Source organism: Mytilus californianus, unplaced genomic scaffold (assembly GCF_021869535.1).
Source record: "Mytilus californianus isolate M0D057914Y unplaced genomic scaffold, xbMytCali1.0.p SCAF_18, whole genome shotgun sequence".
In the NCBI taxonomy this organism is placed as follows: domain Eukaryota; kingdom Metazoa; phylum Mollusca; class Bivalvia; order Mytilida; family Mytilidae; genus Mytilus; species Mytilus californianus.
Window position 1 is genome coordinate 3,623,439 of NW_026262666.1, and position 20,798 is coordinate 3,644,236.

General features: G+C 33.3%; 2 protein-coding genes across 2 annotated transcripts in view; one reads left to right on the forward strand and one right to left on the reverse strand.

Annotated features, from left to right (window-relative positions):
* The window catches only part of LOC127726572 (aldehyde dehydrogenase family 16 member A1-like), a 35,186-nt gene extending 16,738 nt beyond the window's left edge, over window positions 1-18,448 (reverse strand). Inside the window, exons 1-7 of the mRNA XM_052233987.1 lie at window positions 18,337-18,448; window positions 7,941-8,046; window positions 6,284-6,410; window positions 5,187-5,365; window positions 3,605-3,867; window positions 2,894-3,046; window positions 1,203-1,400 (exon numbers count right to left, since the gene is read on the reverse strand). Coding sequence (XP_052089947.1) covers window positions 1,203-1,400; window positions 2,894-3,046; window positions 3,605-3,867; window positions 5,187-5,365; window positions 6,284-6,410; window positions 7,941-8,046; window positions 18,337-18,435 — 1,125 coding nt within the window. The 5' untranslated portion in view covers window positions 18,436-18,448. The remainder of the gene's footprint in view (window positions 1-1,202; window positions 1,401-2,893; window positions 3,047-3,604; window positions 3,868-5,186; window positions 5,366-6,283; window positions 6,411-7,940; window positions 8,047-18,336) is intronic.
* A 25-nt stretch (window positions 18,449-18,473) lies between these two features.
* Window positions 18,474-20,798, forward strand: part of LOC127726583 (alpha-taxilin-like) — a 31,687-nt gene continuing 29,362 nt past the window's right edge. Inside the window, exon 1 of the mRNA XM_052234003.1 lies at window positions 18,474-18,554. The gene's annotated coding sequence lies outside the window, so the exon portion shown is untranslated. The remainder of the gene's footprint in view (window positions 18,555-20,798) is intronic.

Here is a 20,798-nt window from a genome sequence, read left to right on the forward strand (position 1 = left end):
AAATAGTTACAGAATCCTTTGAGAAATTTTAAAGTATTCATCTTTCAGTATTTTCAACTCATTTATCTAATTATGCTGAGGCAGCAATAATTAAGAGTATATTACTTAACAATGACAAAATTGGAATATAAGGAATATGATTAAGGATAAGCTGAGTTATATTTAGCCTTTTACCCCTGAAAAGACTTTCAGCATATGAGTGGTATTAAGCACATTTGAGTAAAAAAAATACTGGAAATTCAGAAATTATTGCATGAATTTATTATTTTGATTGTTGGACAGTTGACTCATATGTAAGTTTAATTAAAGGATTTCAGGAAATACTGTATAGAAATAATGCTATCAAAATTTAAAATGCAATAAAAATGTTGCAAAATTTTCAGAAATTACAATAAACAGATGAAATGTTTAACATATAGTTTTCAAATATATTTTGTTAAATGAGTAAGTTAATTAATACTGTATAAACATTAATTTTCGTGGGGTAAAAATTTCTTGTTTTGTACCCAAAAGTCAGTTCGTGGGGACTAATTTTTGTGGTTTTTAAGTTGAGGAAAAAATTATGTAAATCTCACTTTATTATTGACAATACTCAATAAAACTAATCTTAACTTTCGCCGTTGGGAAAAAATCAATAACTACATTTAATAGTAACAGTGAGCACTAATTAAGTGTTGTGACCAGCACACGCTAACTGACGCTTACACACCTTTGATGTTTTATCCAAGGACATTGATTGTGTAATAGTTGTTTTACGGCTTGAGGGTATTACAAACGCATAAGACTGTTAAATGACATTGATTGACAGTTCTTGATCATTTTTCATTACTGTACAAACAAAAGATTAGGATTATCATCTGACTGAAAGAAAACGTTTTAATATTGTTGTCTAATCAATTAACCTATCAATTTCATTGTATGCATTTATGTTCATCATTTATATAATGTCAATATGATTTTGTCTGATCATAAAATAATGTAAATCTACAGTTAAATTTTCGTTGGGGTTTTAATTTCGTGGATAATTCTTATCCTCGAAATAAACGAAATTAAATACCCAACGAAAATTTCTGCTTTTACAGTAAACTATCCTCTGTAGATATAATTTGACACCTGTATCTACTGATTTTAAATCTGCATCAGGTCTAAGTTAACATATTTACTGTTTCCTAAAATCACCTGTGTACTTGCTACTATCCTACCTCTGCTCCTTCTTGTCTAGCAGATTCCACATATTCTTCAATTGATTTTCTCTGAGATTCATCAACAATGGCTCCCATATCCACTGTCTTGTCTAAACTATCACCTACTCTAAAGTGGGTTAACCTCTCTTTCAGTTTGGCCACCAATTTGTCATGGATGCCTTCTTGTACAAGTAATCTAGATCCAGCACTGCAGACCTGTAGTTAATAAATGTGTGAATAAGATATTTTTGGATATTGATTTTTTATAGATTCCTCACTGTTGAAAAGGCATCAAACAAACAAAAAATAATAGCCTTCAAAATACTCAGGCTTGTGTTGACTTCAACATTGAACTAAAAAGCTCAAACTTTAAAAGGGACGTCGGTGGCCGAATGGTCTAAGTAGTTCAACTACTGTAATCACTAGCCAGTCAACACTGAGGTTGTGAGTTCGAACCCAGCTCGTGCAGTTGCACTCGACTCCAATCCTAATTGACAAGGATTGTCAGTTTTCCTATCGAAGGTTGGTGGTTTTCTCCGGGCACTCCTGTTTCCTCCACAAATACAAACTTACCGCCACGAAATAGCACAATAGTGCTGAAAGTGGCATTAAACACCAATCAATCAATCAAACTTTAAATCAAGTTTAGTTTATGAGTGAAACAATCAGATTGATATACAGACCCTATGTCCAAGCTTCGTGTATAAGGATCTGACAACAGTCCGTTCTACTTTCTGTTCTGGTAACTATTACATATAGCCAATGAAATTTCAGGTTTCAAAGTTTTGAAGGTGTGTATCACTAGTACAAAACCAGAGGATTACCAAAGATCTCTTAAAAACAGGAAGTAAAACAGAGAGTTGTCAGATCTTTGTAGGCGAAGCTTGAACACAGGATCTGTATTTTAATCAGAAAGCAAATAAAAGAATTTGTGTGGTATACACCAATGAATTAATACATCAAAACCTAAAAAGACATTTCAAATCAGAATTTTTTTTTTTAATATCTTTTCAGCAGAATGTTAAATTCTTTTTTGTCCAATGAACTATTATCAAGTGCCAACCCATTAAGAAAATCAGTAGGCAATTTCAAAATTCTCAAAAAGACTAAAAAAAATGACCCCTTACATCATGCTTTTTAATAAATTTCAAACTATTCCTTTGTCAGAGTTGGAAAATGATTTATTTAATATTGATCTATTACATACATTGACATACAGGTATAAAAATGATTGAGTTTTGGTGTTTTAATGCCACTTTAATCACCATTTGCTATTTTGTGGCAGCCACATTATTAGTGGAGGAAGCCGGGGTGCCCTGAGAGAAGCACTGACCTTCAGCAGGAAGACTGGCAATGCTGAATCCTATTCAATTAAGATTGGAGTCTACCTCACCTGCCATGTGCAGGGTTTGAACTCACAGTGTAAGTGTTGACAAGCTAGTGGTACAGTCTTTGAACTACTTCCACCATTGAGGCCCCATACAGGTAAAAACTATCTTCTATAATATGAAAAGTGACTGTGCATTCTGTGCAATGCTTTTTAACTTTGTAATTTATTTGGTCTTAAACGTTTTTGATTTGAGGGTCACTGATGTAGACAAAAAACATGTCTGGCATACAAAATAATAAGCCTGGTATCTTTGATGAGTTTTTCTTCTATATAATTAGTATTTCAAGTTTCTAGGTTCGATATCATAGATAAAACTTACCTGTCCCTGGTTAAACCAAATTGCATCTACGACTCCTTCCACAGTACTATCCAGGTCTGCTGTCTCAAATACAACTACGGGAGATTTCCCTCCTAACTCTAATGATAATTTCTTTCCACTACCAGCAGTCAGTCTACGTAATGTCTGACCAACCTAAAAAAAACAGAACAACAGGAATACAGTTTAATCAACAGGCAATTAAAGTCTACTCCCACTTTTTGAGTTACTATCATATATGGTCACATTTCGATGTTTTGATAGGCACGACTGTAAGAAAAATGTTCTTTTATAGTTTAATTTAACCTGGCAATTTCAGATATAATTACAGAAAACATGCATGAGTAGCAGATAACCTAAACTTAAAATCAACGAGACAGCAACCTAGCAACACCCATGACATGTTGTGGTTGTAAATTAGACTTTAATAACGAACAAGCACCGTTACTGTATCACAAGTACTAGATAGCCCCATGTTTAGCAATATGGTAACAAAATGGATTCAACAAATGGTCGAATATATTTGACCCCAAAACTACCTTCTAAATAAATCACATAGTCCCATATCCATTCAGATCAAACAAAATAAATGCAAACTTTCAAAGATATTTGTATAAAGGACCATTTACATTTAGGGCCAAATTATTTTTTCAACAACAATTAAATTATTCTTTTCAAACAGGACTGAATTTCATCCCGTTATCTAAACATTACCCCTGTAGATCCTGTAAATGCCACTTTATCCACATCAGGGTGATCTGCTAGCTTACTGCCCATTGCTCCACTTCCTGTGATAACATTAAACACACCAGGTGGAAGTCCTGCCTCAGCACACACCTCTGCCAGCAGCAGTGCTGAGAGTCTGGTATATGTAGCTGGTTTCAGGACCACTGTATTTCCCATGGCTAAAGCTGGGGCGATCTTCCAAGTCAGTAACATTAGTGGGAAATTCCAGGGTACTATACCGCCAATTACACCTTAAAAATACATAAAATTGAAAAGTAGACTTGTTGATTGATTGATTGATTGATTGGTGTTTTACGCCACTTTCAACACTATTGTGCTATTTCGTGGCGGTTGGTTTTTTATTGGTGGAGGAAGCCAGAGTGCCCGGAGAGAACCACCGACCTTCAATAGGAAAACTGACAATCCTAGTCAATTAAGATTGGAGTCAAGTGCACCTGCCCTGTGCGGGATTCGAACTCAAAACCTCAGTGCTGACTGGCTAGTGATACAGTAGTTCGACTACTTAAACCACTCGGCCACCGAGGCCCTAGACTTTTTGAAACCCTGCAGTTAACCAAAAACCTGTGTACACTGACCTTTTGTTTTAAAACATGCAGTGCATATTTACACATTTTTAATTAGTGCACTCATAAGGGGTCCATTGTAAATAACATCATGGGGACTGCAGATAATCTTGAAATCACAACAAACTGGTAAAAACATAATGCTATTAAATTGATCTATCAGCCAATGCACTGACAAGTTAGGTGTAAGTTTCAACTTTTGTATACCTTTGTTATGAAATATCCTTAGACAGTTAAAAGATTCATTTCTTCTAATAAATTTGCTACTAAAAATCTAGAGACAGTTATAATAATCATTTCTTCTCGTGTATATTTGCAAGAAAAATCAAAAACAGTAAAAACATTCATTTCTTTCAATACAATTGCTTAGAATCAAAGTGCTTGCAAGAACTGAAGGGTAAAGATTGCACCTCAGTGGGAGGAAAAACTAAATATTGCATTGTATAAAGCATTGGTTGTAGTTGATTCAACTACAATTCTGGACAAAGGAAGATAACTCCAATTTTTAAAAATGACTTTAACAATGACATCATTGATATCTTTGTTTATTGTTATATATAACAGATATTAGATTCCTGCACCTTGCAAAAGTTATGTAATTTTCTCAACAAGTATAATATCATATTGTAACTTGAATATCTGAGCATATATTTCATTGATAAATTTCAGGAAATGTTCATGGATAGGATGTATAGAATGTTATGATCAATGCACTATATTTTGTGTATATCAAAAGTAGTGATCAAACTTGGAAGATTTAGAAATCTAGTCAGTACCATAGGGTTTTGATTGCATTTCATGCAACCTTTACCCAAAAATCTAGACATCCATTATAATTTCTAGTAAAACATCAAAATATACATGTATCTACATGTAACACAAACCTAACCTTATTTTTTTTTTCTTTTCACTCGCCTTTCCCCCCCTTAAAGTATGAATGTAATAGTTTTAACAGGATATAAAGCAACCTTTAACTTCTTATTTACCAACAGATTTCCATCCTCTCATTTCTGTATCCATTAACTGAGCCCAGCCTGCGTGATGATAGAAATGACGGACCACGATCGGTATGTCAGCATCTCTAGTCTCTCGGAATGTTTTACCATTATCCATGGCTTCTACAACACTGAACAGCCTCATGTGTTTCTGTATGTGTCTAGCGATGCTATAAAAATCAAAATATTTAGTTTTAGTTTTCTGTGTAGTGTTAAGTGGATAATTGTTTTGTCTGTTGGTCTTTTTTTCTTTTGTCCATGAATTGAATTAATTGCAATATTCTTTTTATGTAGATATAAGAAGATGTGGTATGAGTGCCAATGAGACAACTCTCCATCCAAGTCAAAATTTATAAAAGTAAACCATTATAAGTCACAGTACGGTCTTCAACACGGAGCCTTGGCTCACACCGAACAGAAAGCTATAAAGGGCCCCAAAAATTACTAGTGTAAAACCATTCAAACGGGAAAACCAACGGTCTAATCTATATAAAAAACGAGAAACGAGAAACACTTATGAACCACATCAACAAACAACAACTACTGAACATCAGATTCCTGACTTAGGACAGGTGCAAACAAATGCAGCGGGTTTAAACGTTTTAATGGTACCAAAAGTTCACCCTATGTGCCTGTACCGAGTCAGGATCCTGTAGTACAGTGGATGTCATTGGTTCATGTGACCAAGTCAGGGTCCTGTAGTACAGTGGATGTCATTGGTTCATGTGACCAAGTCAGGATCCTGTAGTACAGTGGATGTCATTGTTTCATGTCGTTCATATTTGTTTTTTGGCAAAGTGTTTTTTTTACAAATTAGGATGTTGGTTTTCTCGTTTGAATTATTTCAAATTTTTCATGTTGGGGCCTTTAATAGCTCACTATATTATATCAGTTTTTCTCATTGTTGAAGGCTGTACCTTGGCTCATAATTGCTTACTACTAGTACTTTAATACTACCACTTCATTATAACTCTGGCTAGCTAAGTCATCTCATTGGCAATCATACCACATCTCCTTATTTTAATATAGATAGGAAAAGGCTTTCAGGTGACACAATTATGTTGATTTCAATTTTTCATTACACCTACCTGTACAAATGTCTTGCTCGGACATGATTTGGTGTCTTACTCCAAGTCTCATACGCCTTCTTTGCTGAACTCACAGCCAAGTCTACATCTTCTTGCTCTCCTTGTATAGTTGTTGCCAGTGGTTCACCTAATGAAATATATTTTACAATAGTTTCTCTTATCTTTAACACTATAGATTATGCAGACTTTGTCATTTTTACCTGTCCACTGTGCATATTGGTCTTGAACTTGCAGTGAGGTGCAAGTGTTTGCCACGTGTTTAAGGCCTCAAAGTAATTTTGAGATGACGAACAGCTATAAAAAAACTGTTTTTTCTTTCTCCTATTTGTCAAGTGCATGTAGCAGTTTTGTGTCATGAATAAATATAACATTTTCTTTAGAATATGACATAGTTGCCAACTGACATGATATTCGCATGTAATACACGCTTTTTCAACGGTTTACACGCGAGGATTTTATCACATGGCGTGTACACACTTTTCACCACTTTACACGCAATTACACGCTTTTTCGTTGTTTTGATTGTTAGTGATATCGCGATTCTCGGTTTTTTTCATTATAACACGATAAATACCGAAATTTCGAAGTAATTGTTTGGTGGCCATTGTTTATTTTTCTATATGGACGAACAGCAAAAGCGCTTAAGGTAAGTAGTTTGTGATTAGTTTTTACGATTTTGGGACTTTCTTTCTTTCAAATTCACTTAGGGGAAATGTCCACAGAAAGAGGTAGCTTTCAGGACCTGTACCGTCGTCTAAAGAGCCGATTTCTAAGCGAAAACGATGTGTACTTACCAAGATTCAAGATTTATAAATTATATTTGGGAGTTCGAGTTTAAATCATGGAGGGATGAGTAACGCATTGTGCACTCTATGTTGCAATCATAACAATACATATGAGAGGAGAACTAAAATACATAGCTATTTGATTAAGCATTTAACAATTATAAAATATTGTTCTTTTTCAGTTTCAAATGTAGCCAACAGATTTCCACAGGCCATAGGGGATGGAAATATCACGGAACTGTTGGATCAGTTCTCATAGTATTAGCTGTCTTCTGATGAACTACCCAGTTTTGACCAGGCAATAGCAACATATATTGTATAGTTTGTTGGGAGCAATGGCAGAGATCATAGATGACATTTTAGATGGCAAAAAAACATTATGACACTCTTTCAAAGCTTCATGAAGCTATTTTAGTTCAGCCAAATATCAATTCTGACTGTGAGAGATCATTTTCAATTATAAAGAAATTTACACTGAATTCTGATCAGAACTCGACAATGATATATTGTGTGCCTTGTTATCAAGTAAATGTATCCAAACCAGCAGGTGTTTTGACTATGTGCCTAGTGGTGTTGCTTTAAAAGCAGCAAAACAGACCACTGTTGAATACAATAAAAGTTTACAGTTGAATATTGTTTTTTATATTAACAAATTTGCATATAATGTGAAATTATGAACATTGTTCATATTAAAAAGTCCGCATCTACGTCACACGTTTTTACACGCTTTTTGACATGTCATGTCATGTCATGACATGATTTCTCATTGTCAGAGGTTGGCAAGTATGGTAAAGGTTGAGAATATACATTGTGATATACAGTTTAAAATGTTTAGAGAAAAACAGAAATTTTCAGAATCAGAGTATACTAACCGGTTGCTGGATTTTTTGTCTGATATGTCTTTCTTCCATCAGGTTTCACCCATTTTCCATCAATGAATAGCCCAAATTCACCATTATCATGGTCATTCAGCCATGCCTGAAAAATATAAACAAATTCTGTCATTATCATTAAGTAATGAACAGTAAGATTGTAATGATCCTTTTTGTCACAAATTTTCATTTTTTTTTTAAATTTACCATTTTGTTGTCATTTCACGATTTTTTCATGTGATCCATACTGTAAAGCACAACAAAACCTTTTCGGTCAGTTTTTCAGCAAACTGATTTTCTGTAGCCTTTAACTGACAACCACTATCCAAAAAATAAGGATTTTCCCAAAACAATTCTTTCATTTAGTTTTTTGTAATCAAATTACAGAAATGTCACAGGTCAAAGACCGTTGATCAAACGACAAAATGGATCTATAACTATTGTACAAGGTAAGGTATTTTCCAAATTTTGATGGATTCTGAAAGGCATATGATGTCTCCTATTGAATTCTTACCTACTTCAGGTGTAAAGAATAGTGATGTAAGTGTTAAACACACCGGTTTGAGATGAGGTAGTTTGTAAAATTTTTCCCAAATTGACTTTATTGGGCTTGATAAGGGATTCTGATGGCAGTCAAATCTGAAAATCGATTCTGACACAAAATACGAACAAGAGTGCACACACTGAAATGTCTCGCCTTCTTTACTTATCATTGATATTATGTTGATAGTCCTAAATATAAAGCTTTATTATAACCGTCACATAAACTTATTATTAACCAAGTTAACTAAACATTGACCAATGAACCATGAAAATGGGGTCAAGGTCAGATGAATCTTGCTAGGCAGGCATGTACAGCTAACAATTCTTCCATACAACAAATATAGTTGACCTATTGCTTTTAGTTTAAGAAAAACAGACCAAAACACAAAAACTTAACACTGAGCAATGAACCTTGAAAATGAGGTCAAGGTAAAAAAAAAACTGTGTGACTGACAAATAGATCAAAAATTATTTCCATACACCAAATATAGTTGAACTATTGCATATAGTATTAGAAAAAAAGACCAAAACTCAAAAAATTAACTTTGACCACTGAACCATGAAAAATGAGGTCAAGGTCAGATGACACCTGCCCGCTAGACATGTACACCTTACAATCATTCCATACACCAACTATAGTAGGCCTATTGCATACAGTATAAGAAAAACAGACCAAAACACAAAAACTTAACTATAACCACTGAACCATGAAAATGAGGTCAAGGTCAGATGACACCTGCCAGTTGGACATGTACACCTTACAGTCCTTCCATACACCGAATATACTAGACCTATTGCTTATAGTATCTGAGATATGGACTTGACCACCAAAACTTAACCTTGTTCACTGATCCATGAAATGAGGTCGAGGTCAAGTGAAAACTGTCTGACGGGCATGAGGACCTTGCAAGGTACGCACATACCAAATATAGTTGAACTATTGCATATAGTATTAGAAAAAAAGACCAAAACTCAAAAACTTAACTTTGACCACTGAACCATGAAAATGAGGTCAAGGTTAGATGACACCTGCCCGCTAGACATGTACACCTTACAATCATTCCATACACCAAATATAGTAGACCTATGGCATACAGTATAGGAAAAACAGACCAAAACACAAAAACTTAACTATAACCACTGAACCATGAAAATGAGGTCAAGGTCAGATGACACCTGCCAGTTGGACATGTACACCTTACAGTCCTTCCATACACCGAATATACTAGACCTATTGCTTATAGTATCTGAGATATGGACTTGACCACCAAAACTTAACCTTGTTCACTGATCCATGAAATGAGGTCGAGGTCAAGTGAAAACTGTCTGACGGGCATGAGGACCTTGCAAGGTACGCACATACTAAATAGAGTTATCCTATTACTTATAATAAGAGAGAATCTAACATTACAAAAAATCTGAACTTTTTTTTCAAGTAGTCACTGAACCATGAAAATGAGGTCAAGGACATTGGACATGTGACTGACAGAAACTTCGTAACATGAGGCATCCATATACAAAGTATGAAGCATCCAGACCTTCCACCTTCTAAAATATAAAGCTTTTAAGAAGTTAGCTAACGCCGCCGCCGCCGCCGCCGGATCACTATCCCTATGTCGAGCTTTCTGCGACAAAAGTCGCAGGCTCGACAAAAAGCATTAGGTAAACCCATTAGTCCTAATCATGCTAATAATTATGACGCCATGGATGGATTTTTCTACATACGCTTACAGGCCTTCTTGAAACAGTGAGGTATCTATACAAATTTAAATCGAATTCTAATATGACATGCTTCTTTCCCTTTGTAAACAACACTGTGATAAAATTCACGCTATATCTATACTTAGCGCAGACTCAGATATGTACATAATAATGGCTGTTACAATATACCTCCCACGTAAATCCACATGCTATACAAACGCTATGCCGATTTCACCGTGTTAAAAACTGCAATTAAAAAAAACTACAGAACCTTTATTCTGATTTTGATGCATAGCAAAAAGAATTAATGCATTAGAGCTCGGAAAAATGTACAAAATCAAAATAAAATATAATTCCATGAAATTCCATTAATGCATTTTGGTGCATTGAAGTCATTTCAAATTAAACATGACGTCATATGAATGAAAACCCCAAAGCTGAAGGTTTTTCTGTTGCGTGAACCCTCCAAATTCAGATAATATTGCATTAAAATGGAGTTTTGAGGTATGTGTTGTTTTATTTTCTATTCTATTGCATTATTCGCACATTTACTGATTTCAGCAAGTCAACATGGCGACTTCTTAGTTACGAAATGTCAACTGCGGATTTGACAGTAGCTAACAAGAAAAAATGTAAATTAAAAATGGCAACTGTTGGGGTTGAGAATTAAAAGAATTAAACATATTTTTTTTCTGGTGGTTGTTTAAGAAATAATTCATGCAAGCTATAGATTTATTGGAAATTATTACCTTTATCTAACAAGGGGTAAAATAGAACAACCACACAGGCAGCATACCCACCCTCGCTTCAGTTTTTTAAATAACCGTATTTGTCCTATTAGAATCAAAATAATTCATAGAAACCATAGATTTGTTGGAAATTTATACATGCAGTCAGGGGTACTACTTGTACAAGTTATTTTTATTTACTTGAAGAAGTAAATATTAATAAACTTATATAAGTAAATTTCTCAATTTTATTGTAAGATACTTATACAAGTGTATTTTATTTACTTGTATAGGTAAATTATTTTAGTGGCTTTGTTATGTCCCTTAGACATTCAGATTTGTTTACTTATACAAGACTAAGTCTTGAAGTAAAAAAGTCATACTATCTTCTTTTCTTGAATTTCTCAGGACTTCTTTGCTCTAAATAGAATTTTTAATTGTTTGCCCTTTGCAGATGTCTTTACTAAATCATTTAAGTGTAATTTCATGGACAATGAAAATCTCATTTGTCTGTTATCTTCAAAACAATGCCCATTTACAAGCCCCCAAGGGGCAATTTTTTAAGGCCTTGCCCAATTAGTTTCTTTGTTGAATTAATGAGATGAAACTTTGAACTGTAATGAAAAATTATGAGCTAACCAGAGAAAAATTGTTAAAGGCATGTTTTTACATCCCAAAACTTGAGAATTTTAGGGATTGTAAAAAAAAGTTACTTATACAAGTACATTTTTTGAGAAAATTAAGGGGAGATTAATCAAACCTTATAAGAAAATATGAATATAATAAATTTACTTATATAAGTATAGTAGCATTAACTTCTTTAAGAAAATAAAAATAACTTGTACAAGTAGCACCCCTGACTCTCATGGCCTGGGCTTTGATATTCGTTAATTTTATCCCTCGCTAACGCTCAGGATAAAATTTGAATATTATGGCCATGTGTAAATTTCCAAAAATCTATGGCTTCCATGAATTATTTCTTAAATAAACTCTCAGAGGAGCCCATCATATTTTAATAGGACTATGTACCCAATCTAATAGACCTTATCGCTAATTGGAAATCTGTAACACTTGACCTGAGAATTTGCAACACTTGAGTTATTGTCTTCATCCAACAATCACTTTTCCTTTGAGGCATCAGACATCTTCTGTTGTGACGTCAAAATTTTATGGGAACTTCTGTGATGTCCAGTAAGGATTGACAATATTAGCAGAATAGGTATCAGGTTGTTCTGGCCCCAAACCGATCCGGCCCCAAGTTGATCCGTCCCAAGTCGTTTCAGGTAGCAATACACAGTTAGAAGTTTAGTTTCGCATTATGGCCATGGTGAATTTTTTAAATATGAAAGTTTTTGTACAATAAAATAGATTTTTAGATAATTGAAGAATAATATAGCCTTCTTAGTGGATTTATATGAACATTTAGATTGTTTTTAGCATGTTTTATAGGCAATTTTTCTGTTTGACAGTCCGTATTTTCCTATCCGTACCGCCCATAGGTTCATAAATTATTGTAGTATTTATCAACAAAGATTTTGCGCTCGATCTTTTCAATTCAATTTTATGGAAAAACGAGCAGAAATGCATATGATTTTTTTTGGACCTCTTGATAGATATATGTCTATGGATTCAGGAAAGGTATCACTGTAATTGATTGAAATTTTCCTTTGGATCAAATTTTGGAGACTTTTGTGACATGTTCACCCCCCTTTTATGCAATATTTTGTATCAAAGAAATGCAGATTGTTGCCATGGTTACACCCAAAAGAGATTATATTTCACCATTATAACCATTAGAAATCAAATCTATGGAAGATTCTCTTTCTATAAATATACACATGCATAACACAAATATTAAGCCTTATTTGTTAGAAAGGAAGGGAAAGAGGATGTTTAAAAATTTTGAGTGTCAATTTTAAGTTTTTTTCCTAACTGTGTATTGCTACCTCATCCCAGGTTGATGCGGCCCCAAGTCGATCCGGCCCAATAATAAAGTGATGAAAAAATTATATTAACATCAGAGGATTTGTTGACATATTTCAATTTTGATTCAGGGTAAATGGAATTTGCACAAAGTATCGATGATTAATGACACCAGGTAAGTGAAGTATGCCTAGTATTGGACAGTTGGAGTGAACTTCAGATGATTTACTGTACTCTTTTTTACGCAGCATCATCATGTAAATATAAAGTTATTTTCCATGATAACTTGGAATATCATGGGAAAAAAAAAGTTTTTACTTAATTCCCACATTGAAGAGATAAACATATATTTAAAAATCCAATGGAATATATATTTATGTTATCATCATAATGACTTGTTTAAATTAAATCAATGTCTATAATTGGTTTGTTTTTTTCAACAATTGTTTGAGGATCGTAAACCAAAGTAACACCAGTCGTAATCACTTAATTCAATCAAAATCATGATTGATAAAATTAAGTTAACAAGGTTTTTTATAATTTGATCTTTTTTTGAAGTTCTAATAATTAATTATAATTTTCTTTTTCATGTAACATAAAGAAGAAATGTTACGTACCATTATTTTTTTTTTCATTACAGTCTTCTTTGTATTGGTTTTTTTTTGTACCATCGAAACAACATTTCTCAATTTAAGAAGTTTTTATAACTTTAAACAAAAACAAAGTTTGTTTGTATCAGCTTGGGATCGGCTTGGACAGTTGTTATTACAATAAAAAAAATGCTAATTACTGCTGATTAATGTTGATGGTACTGAATTTTGATATATATGTTTTAATTATAATTATGCATACACAATAGTCTTGAAAACTTGTAATAAAAACATAATCAAAAGAATGTGTCCATAGTACATGGATGCCCCACTCGCACTATCATTTTCTATGTTCAGTGGACTGTGAAATTGGGGTCAAAACTATAATTTGGCACTAAAATTAGAAAGATCATATCATAGGGAACATGTGTACTAAGTTTCAAGTTGATTGGACTTCAACTTAAGCAAAAACTACCTTGACCAAAAAACTTTAACCTGACTTGACCAAAAACTTTAACCTGAAGCGGGACAGACAGACAGACGGACAAATGGACGGACAAACGCACAGACCAGAAAACATAATGCCCCTACTACTATCGTAGGTGGGGCATAATAATTATTTTATACTGCATAATCATCCATTCTAATCTAAGGTGATAAATTTATTTGAATTCACAAATATTTTATATTAAAATAATATTATACATCTATATGAAATCTTAATATACATGTAAATATTTATAAAAATATTCCAATAAACATCTCATCTAGTGAAAACTAATTATTTAAATATTTTTCAAAGGCACACTTTTTCCCGTCCACCTTTTATATTATTATAAAATTCATAAACATTTATGTATTACGATACATATATTTTTTTTAATTGGGGCCGGATCAACTTTCAGGGTAGAATCTGTTTTGGCGGACACCGGAAGTTGGAAGATGCACAATTTATGACCAATAACCCCAAATTGCGTTGCTATGCAAGAATATAAACAGCGGCCATTTTTGTTTACCGCTTCAAAAGAGGATGATGCAAATGATGTTTTAAAGATCGTTTTAAACTCTGGGAACTGAAAAATTTAAAATAAATTTACTGTACTTACCCATTTAAGCTTGAAAAAACATCCAGACTAGAATTTAAAGTGTTTGTAATTTCGTGCAGTACTCTTGGTTTTTTAGTAGCAGGATGAGATTCACTGATAGTAATAGTTTCTGTCGTAATCAATGTCTGTTTTTGTTCTTCTTGTTTATAAACTTTTTTGATAAAGGTTTATAAATGCTATAAATGGATCGTCAGAGCCGATTATATATTTTTTACCAACACAATATTGACTGAAATAAGTATCATAAAGGGATTTTACCGTGCCGTAATTTGGTAATGATTTTTTAAGTGTACGCCAGGTACTTTCAATGGTGTTTGTATGTGCTCCTGTTTCTGGGTCAACAAAATTTACAGAATGGTTAACTTTTAAATGCTCAAATGCCTCTGAACCTGGACAATCATAAGCTTTTCAACAGTCACTAATTATTGTTGTTCCCGGTTTTATATTGTCTTTAATTAATTTTAATAATGTTTCTTTAGTACGATTTTCCACTGTGGCAAAAAAACTTTATTTGCTGCCTCTTTCTATACCGCCAAACACCCACTGACCTCCTACATGACGCCCTTTGTGGTATTTTATTTTCCCAAATTTACTTTCATCTATTTCCACAATTACGCTATCACCTATTTTTTCACTGTCTATTTCCAAAATTTTTATACAGACTTCTCAGCAATAATTGTACCAATCTACGATTGTTTGGTTACAAATTGAATGTTCATGCTTCACAAATTCTTGGTCTATTTTCATGATTTTGTAAATCCAAACATACGTAATAAATAATATTTTTTCGAGACTTAAGTTATGTCCTTGAAACCAGGATCCGTTTCTGATAGAAGCCTTTTAACTGCATTTTTTGTTGCTACATTTCCAATAAAAAATGTAGTTTGAAAATGAACTGTCTTTCATGTCTTTCCTTAATCCAAAATGTTCATGGATACACTTTTTACATACCTCTCCAGATAAATCTAGAATTAATCCCAAAGAAATACACCACTGAATAATTTTCTCAATACTCTCCTGGGGTGTAGCTAGATCCATTTGAAGAGAACACCATTAAGGGGGGTTTTGGGAGGGCTTGCCGCCCAATATTTTTTTTTACTAGACGCAAAATGGTGCTTTCTGAGGGCCTTAAATTGGTTTGAAAAGCAAATTAGTAAGACTATTTGCTCAAACATCAGCAATTTTCAAAAATCTGCCCTCTGATTTCTAGCCACAACAGAAACGTCCATTGCCTTGTCTAAATTGACCTTTGGATGTGCATTAAACCTAAAATCGACAATCTTATCATTTTTCATTCAACGAGGAACGAATGTACGTTTCCAAACGGTTCAGTACGCTGAACGACCTTTCGGCGGTAGCACTAGCAACGGGCATTGTTAAGAGAACATACATTATTGTATCAATAGACGGATACAATGCAGGATTAACGATATCAAGCTTTTGACAGAGTGTTGTCTGTACTTTATCACTAGGAAGAAAATTCCCGCAAATAAAACAAAACCGATTTCGGTCAGGGTTGATTTTATATACGGGCATATTATTGTCGCAATAGTTATAGATTATAATATTTCATTTTCTAATTTGCAAGGTTTAAATTTTATATTGTTTTTCCTTTGTATTTTTTTTTTTTATTTCCCGGCGTCAATTATTTTTTTATGTGCATGCCATGGCATGACAGCATATATGGAGCTACGCCACAGCTCTCACAAATATTTAACAAATCTTTTAACTTGATCAACATTTTTGTTTGTACAATGCAATATTTGAAAACACAGCTGATTTTACGTTACAGTTGATAATTACATCACATATTTAATGAATATTCATGAGGTAGGGGTCACAGATCAGGGTTTAAGCTAGGATTTTGAGGGCTTTAGTCACTTTTGCGCGGGATGAAAATCAACCTTATTTTGGGTAGCAGCAAGGGACCTAGGATGTATATTACTATCTATACATCTTTGTCAGACTTTGAAGGACTTGGGCATACTAGGTAGTTACTGCATGATTTGACTGCTGTGGCACTTTAATACAAAGATTAGGGTATAAGATCTAGAAATCTAGTTCACAATTTCACTTCAGTTAGTTTGAGGGTACATTCCTTATCAGCAAAAGTTGGGATCCATTTTTTTTTAAACCAGGAATCACAGCATAAATGAGCTTGTAAGGACTATTTCACTGCATTATTCATCCTCATTATCCTTAAAAACGTTTTAAAGCGATATTTAGAATTAATTCTATAAAGTTGGAACCAAAAATTTGTACAAAGCCTTATTGGAACAATTCTAATGACTTTAAATTGTAAATTTATCATTAATAGATCACGTTTACTTTCGATTTCCAAATGAAATGAAAACGGGAAGTGACAAGTGGATAATAAATTCAGAAGGAATCCGGATTCATCTACGGATTGGTTTGTGTTTTTATTAAAAAGGCAGGAAATTATCATTTTTTAAATTAAATTTGCTAAATAAGATCTATATTTGTCTCTCTCGTTTAGTTTGATACTTAATTATTTCGTATTGTACGTTTTAGTGTCTTTAAATTCGTAAGAATACTTTCGCGCATGCGCAGTTTATCGTAAAGGAAGCACCTGTTTGACTCGTGAAAACATTTCTGAATGTTATGAATAAAGTTCTATCTTTTTGATCGAAATTGTCGAAAGTTTTTGATTAAAAGTTATATCAAATATGACGAAAATACGTTCATTTGACGAAACTACGACAAGCGAACTGCAAATTGTGATCGTTTGAGAAATATTGAAATTAAAATGCGAACTGTCCGAGGGAAAACCCAAATGATGAAACTACGACAAACGAACCGCAAATTGTGCTCGTTTGATAAATATTGAAATTGAAATGCTGACTGACTGATTTTACTGGGGAAAATAATTATGATGATCATGATGATCAATTATGAGGTTGATAAATAATTAACAGATTAGTGACCCATCCGATGGCGATAAGCGGATTATCTGTAATCACAACTTATAACACCTGTTGTAAATGTTAATTAGCTGAGGGTAATAAACTTGTCAGAAACAATAAGACAGGTAGAATTATAGTATTTTCATGCAGAAATATGTTTACACTTTCCAAATTTAAGTGACGAAATTGATTTGGAATACTTTCGTCATTTTGAAAACCGTTTCGTAAATGACGAAAATGACGAGCGCTAGCAAAATCACTGACAGATAATGGAATTTTTATCACGTGATACATGTATACCTACTTGCCTACCTGAGTAACGTAAGCGTGGACATTTTGTACACTTACCAAAACGTCTTTCTGCTAGATTTTGTAATTCTAATTTAAAAAACAGTTTAAAAACAGTATTTTAAACAAAACTTTACCCAAAGATTTTTGGGCTATTTATGTTTTTAACTTTTTGGCGTGACCAATCCTTATATATTAGTATTTACTAGTTTCCTGTACTTTTTAAGGGGTCCGCTAAAGTAGCAGTACAACTTTAAATATAGGGCCGGATTGACTTCGGCTGGATCTACTTAGGACTAGACGACATGGGACAGATCGACTTTGGGCCGGATGCATTATTCATGTGTTTTTTTTATTTCTTTTTTAACCAAAATGTTTCTTTTAGAACAATGCTATACATAATGAAACATCTGTGTCTAAATGCACACTGTAATTATATTTCAACCTGACAACAATAAATAGTCATGCAAGAACAAACCATTACACACATGATTTATGTGCTGGCTTGTAATGTCTAATGAGGTCAGTTTGAAATATATTATGTGACAGCTCTTGTGCATTTGTAATATGAATAGAAAAGTTTTGAAATCAACCTTGACAACATTGTCAGCTTCAGGAGCAGGTCCATATTCCATGCTCTTAAAGATTTCAGAAACAGAATTTTTTGGGGTTGTTTTCGTGTCAGCAGCCATCGTTGCTTTCTCGGACTTAGACGTTAGGTTAGAGAAAACATCGAAAAGTCACGAGCGTACGCATGCCTTCTACGTCATAACATGGCAGCCACCACTGAAAAAAAAATCGTTTAATTTTGGTGAGTATATCGCCGGTTTTTTGCCTGATTTAGACGTCCTTATGTCACAATATTATTGCATGCAAAAGTAAATTTTGTCTTTAAATCATAATCGAAGACGTTTCCCTATAGAAAGCCGATATCTTTCAGCTTAAACCGTAGTTACCACTTTCTCTTTGATCTGAGAAGTAATAAATTTGGAACTTTGATCCCTGAAGCAAAAAAAGAACTACTTTTTAATCAGTTAATACAGAACAATATTAAGTAGTTTGATAATACTTATCATGAAAAAACCCATCAAAACATTCTAAATGCATTTTTTAAATGATACAAAGATTGAGGGTATTCATTCATGCATGGACATGTTAAAACTTTGTTTATTGCATGTTTAAAAATGCTTACAATTGCCCTCCTGTTTGTTTACAGTCATCCATCCATTTAGTTGTAGGAAATTCATTAGTGAAGTCAAATTTCAAACATGAGTTGTTACACCACAATTAGATTTGAGCTTTAACTGGTCTGCATGCATGCCTGATATATGTAAATACAAATGTACCATGACCATGATGACTTGGAAAACAATAAAGAATTTTCCTAATAATTTTACATAACATAAATCTATAATAGTTATTAAATTTTAATTTGTAGGGCCCTTTATCATGTTTATAAATGTTTTATAGATGAAAATTTTACAAGACGTTACAAATTTGTTTGCATTGAACCTCCCATGCTTGGAGCCATTACATGTCGAAGAAGATTACATCATCATATAATTGTGTATAAAATTGATATAATATTAAAAAAAATCTTTCAGTGAGTATTTTCCCTTAAATAGTAAGTAAATTTTCAACTAACAATTAGATTTTAAAGTTAAAACAAATTGAACTGTCATTAATCATGTTAATCATGTGTTAATGTCAAATCAAGAAATATAAGGAGAAATGAAAAACAAAAATACAAATAGACACTAATGATAGTCAAGCATGTGCAAACATACATGACATATAAATAAAGATTTTTCTAGGTCTGTTTGATTTCAGGTGAAAAATTAAAGATATATGAGTTCGAATCCCTGCCAGGGAAGAACAAAAATTTGCTTCTGCAAATTTACAGATCTAACATTGTTGGGCTGTTATTTAGAAGAATTATATATATACTTTTACCTGTATTATGTATAGGAAAAATTTTAATGGGCTGGATCAGTGAACGAAATGGTTATTTCTGGTATCTTCCTCGTTTCACTCAATGTTGACATTCTTTTCTTCTTCATAAATGAACCACATACTTAACACATGCCTGCCCGTCTCCACTTCAGGTCAAACTAAAGGTTGCATAAACAGAGGCCGACTTAACAAAATTTAAAAGTATGGCCAATAAGGCCAGTTAGAGGGTAAATTTACTGGCCCAGATCAAATAAAATTTGCCCTAATAATTCTATCTAACATGTCTAAGTGAAAATATAGTCAAATGTAATGGCCAATGGGGCCAGTAGTCTTTATGTTCAACTGGCCCTATCGAAATTCTACTGGCCTTGGGCTAGTGGGCCAGTGCTTAAGTCGACCCCTGCGATAAATACAGATTTAAATGAGTGAATTATTGACTTGCAAAATATAATAATTCAGCGATGTTTTTTAGCCTATTTTTACAAATTGAAGCAAACTGACTGCTAATAGCTAAATGTTACATCTACGTTTAACCTGAATAATTCAGTCCCTGCTCTTCTTGCAACGGCCTGAATTCCTAACACGATAAAAACTCTTCACGAATCCTGGATTTTGATTGGTGCCCTATAGAAGAGGTGACAATCAGCAATCACCTCAATTTTATTGAGATATGTAAATCCAGAGCTAATTGTGAATGATTGACTGAAGATTTTTCTTTGTCATAGATCAGCGCAATATAACGACTGAATTAATCGGGTTAATCTAGGTTCCCCTTTTATAAATATTTGAAACAAATGAAATCATATTTTGATTTTTTTTGTCTAATTCGTAGTTAATGCCCCTTAAGTGGTAATTTTTTGCATTTTAGGCAAAATCTAATCCACTTTGGGAATGGGATAAAGAACAAATTGCCTGGAGTCAGCATTCTTAATGATTTTCTTTGTTTGGAGAGAGTTGTTTTTGTTAAATGATCGATTAGCAAAAACATTCCTCCAAATTACTGTATTTAAATATATATGGTTGTTAATTTTGAATTAGATTTGAATGTGTTAATATAAAAATTAGGAGATGTGGTATGATTGCCAATGAGACAACTCTCCAT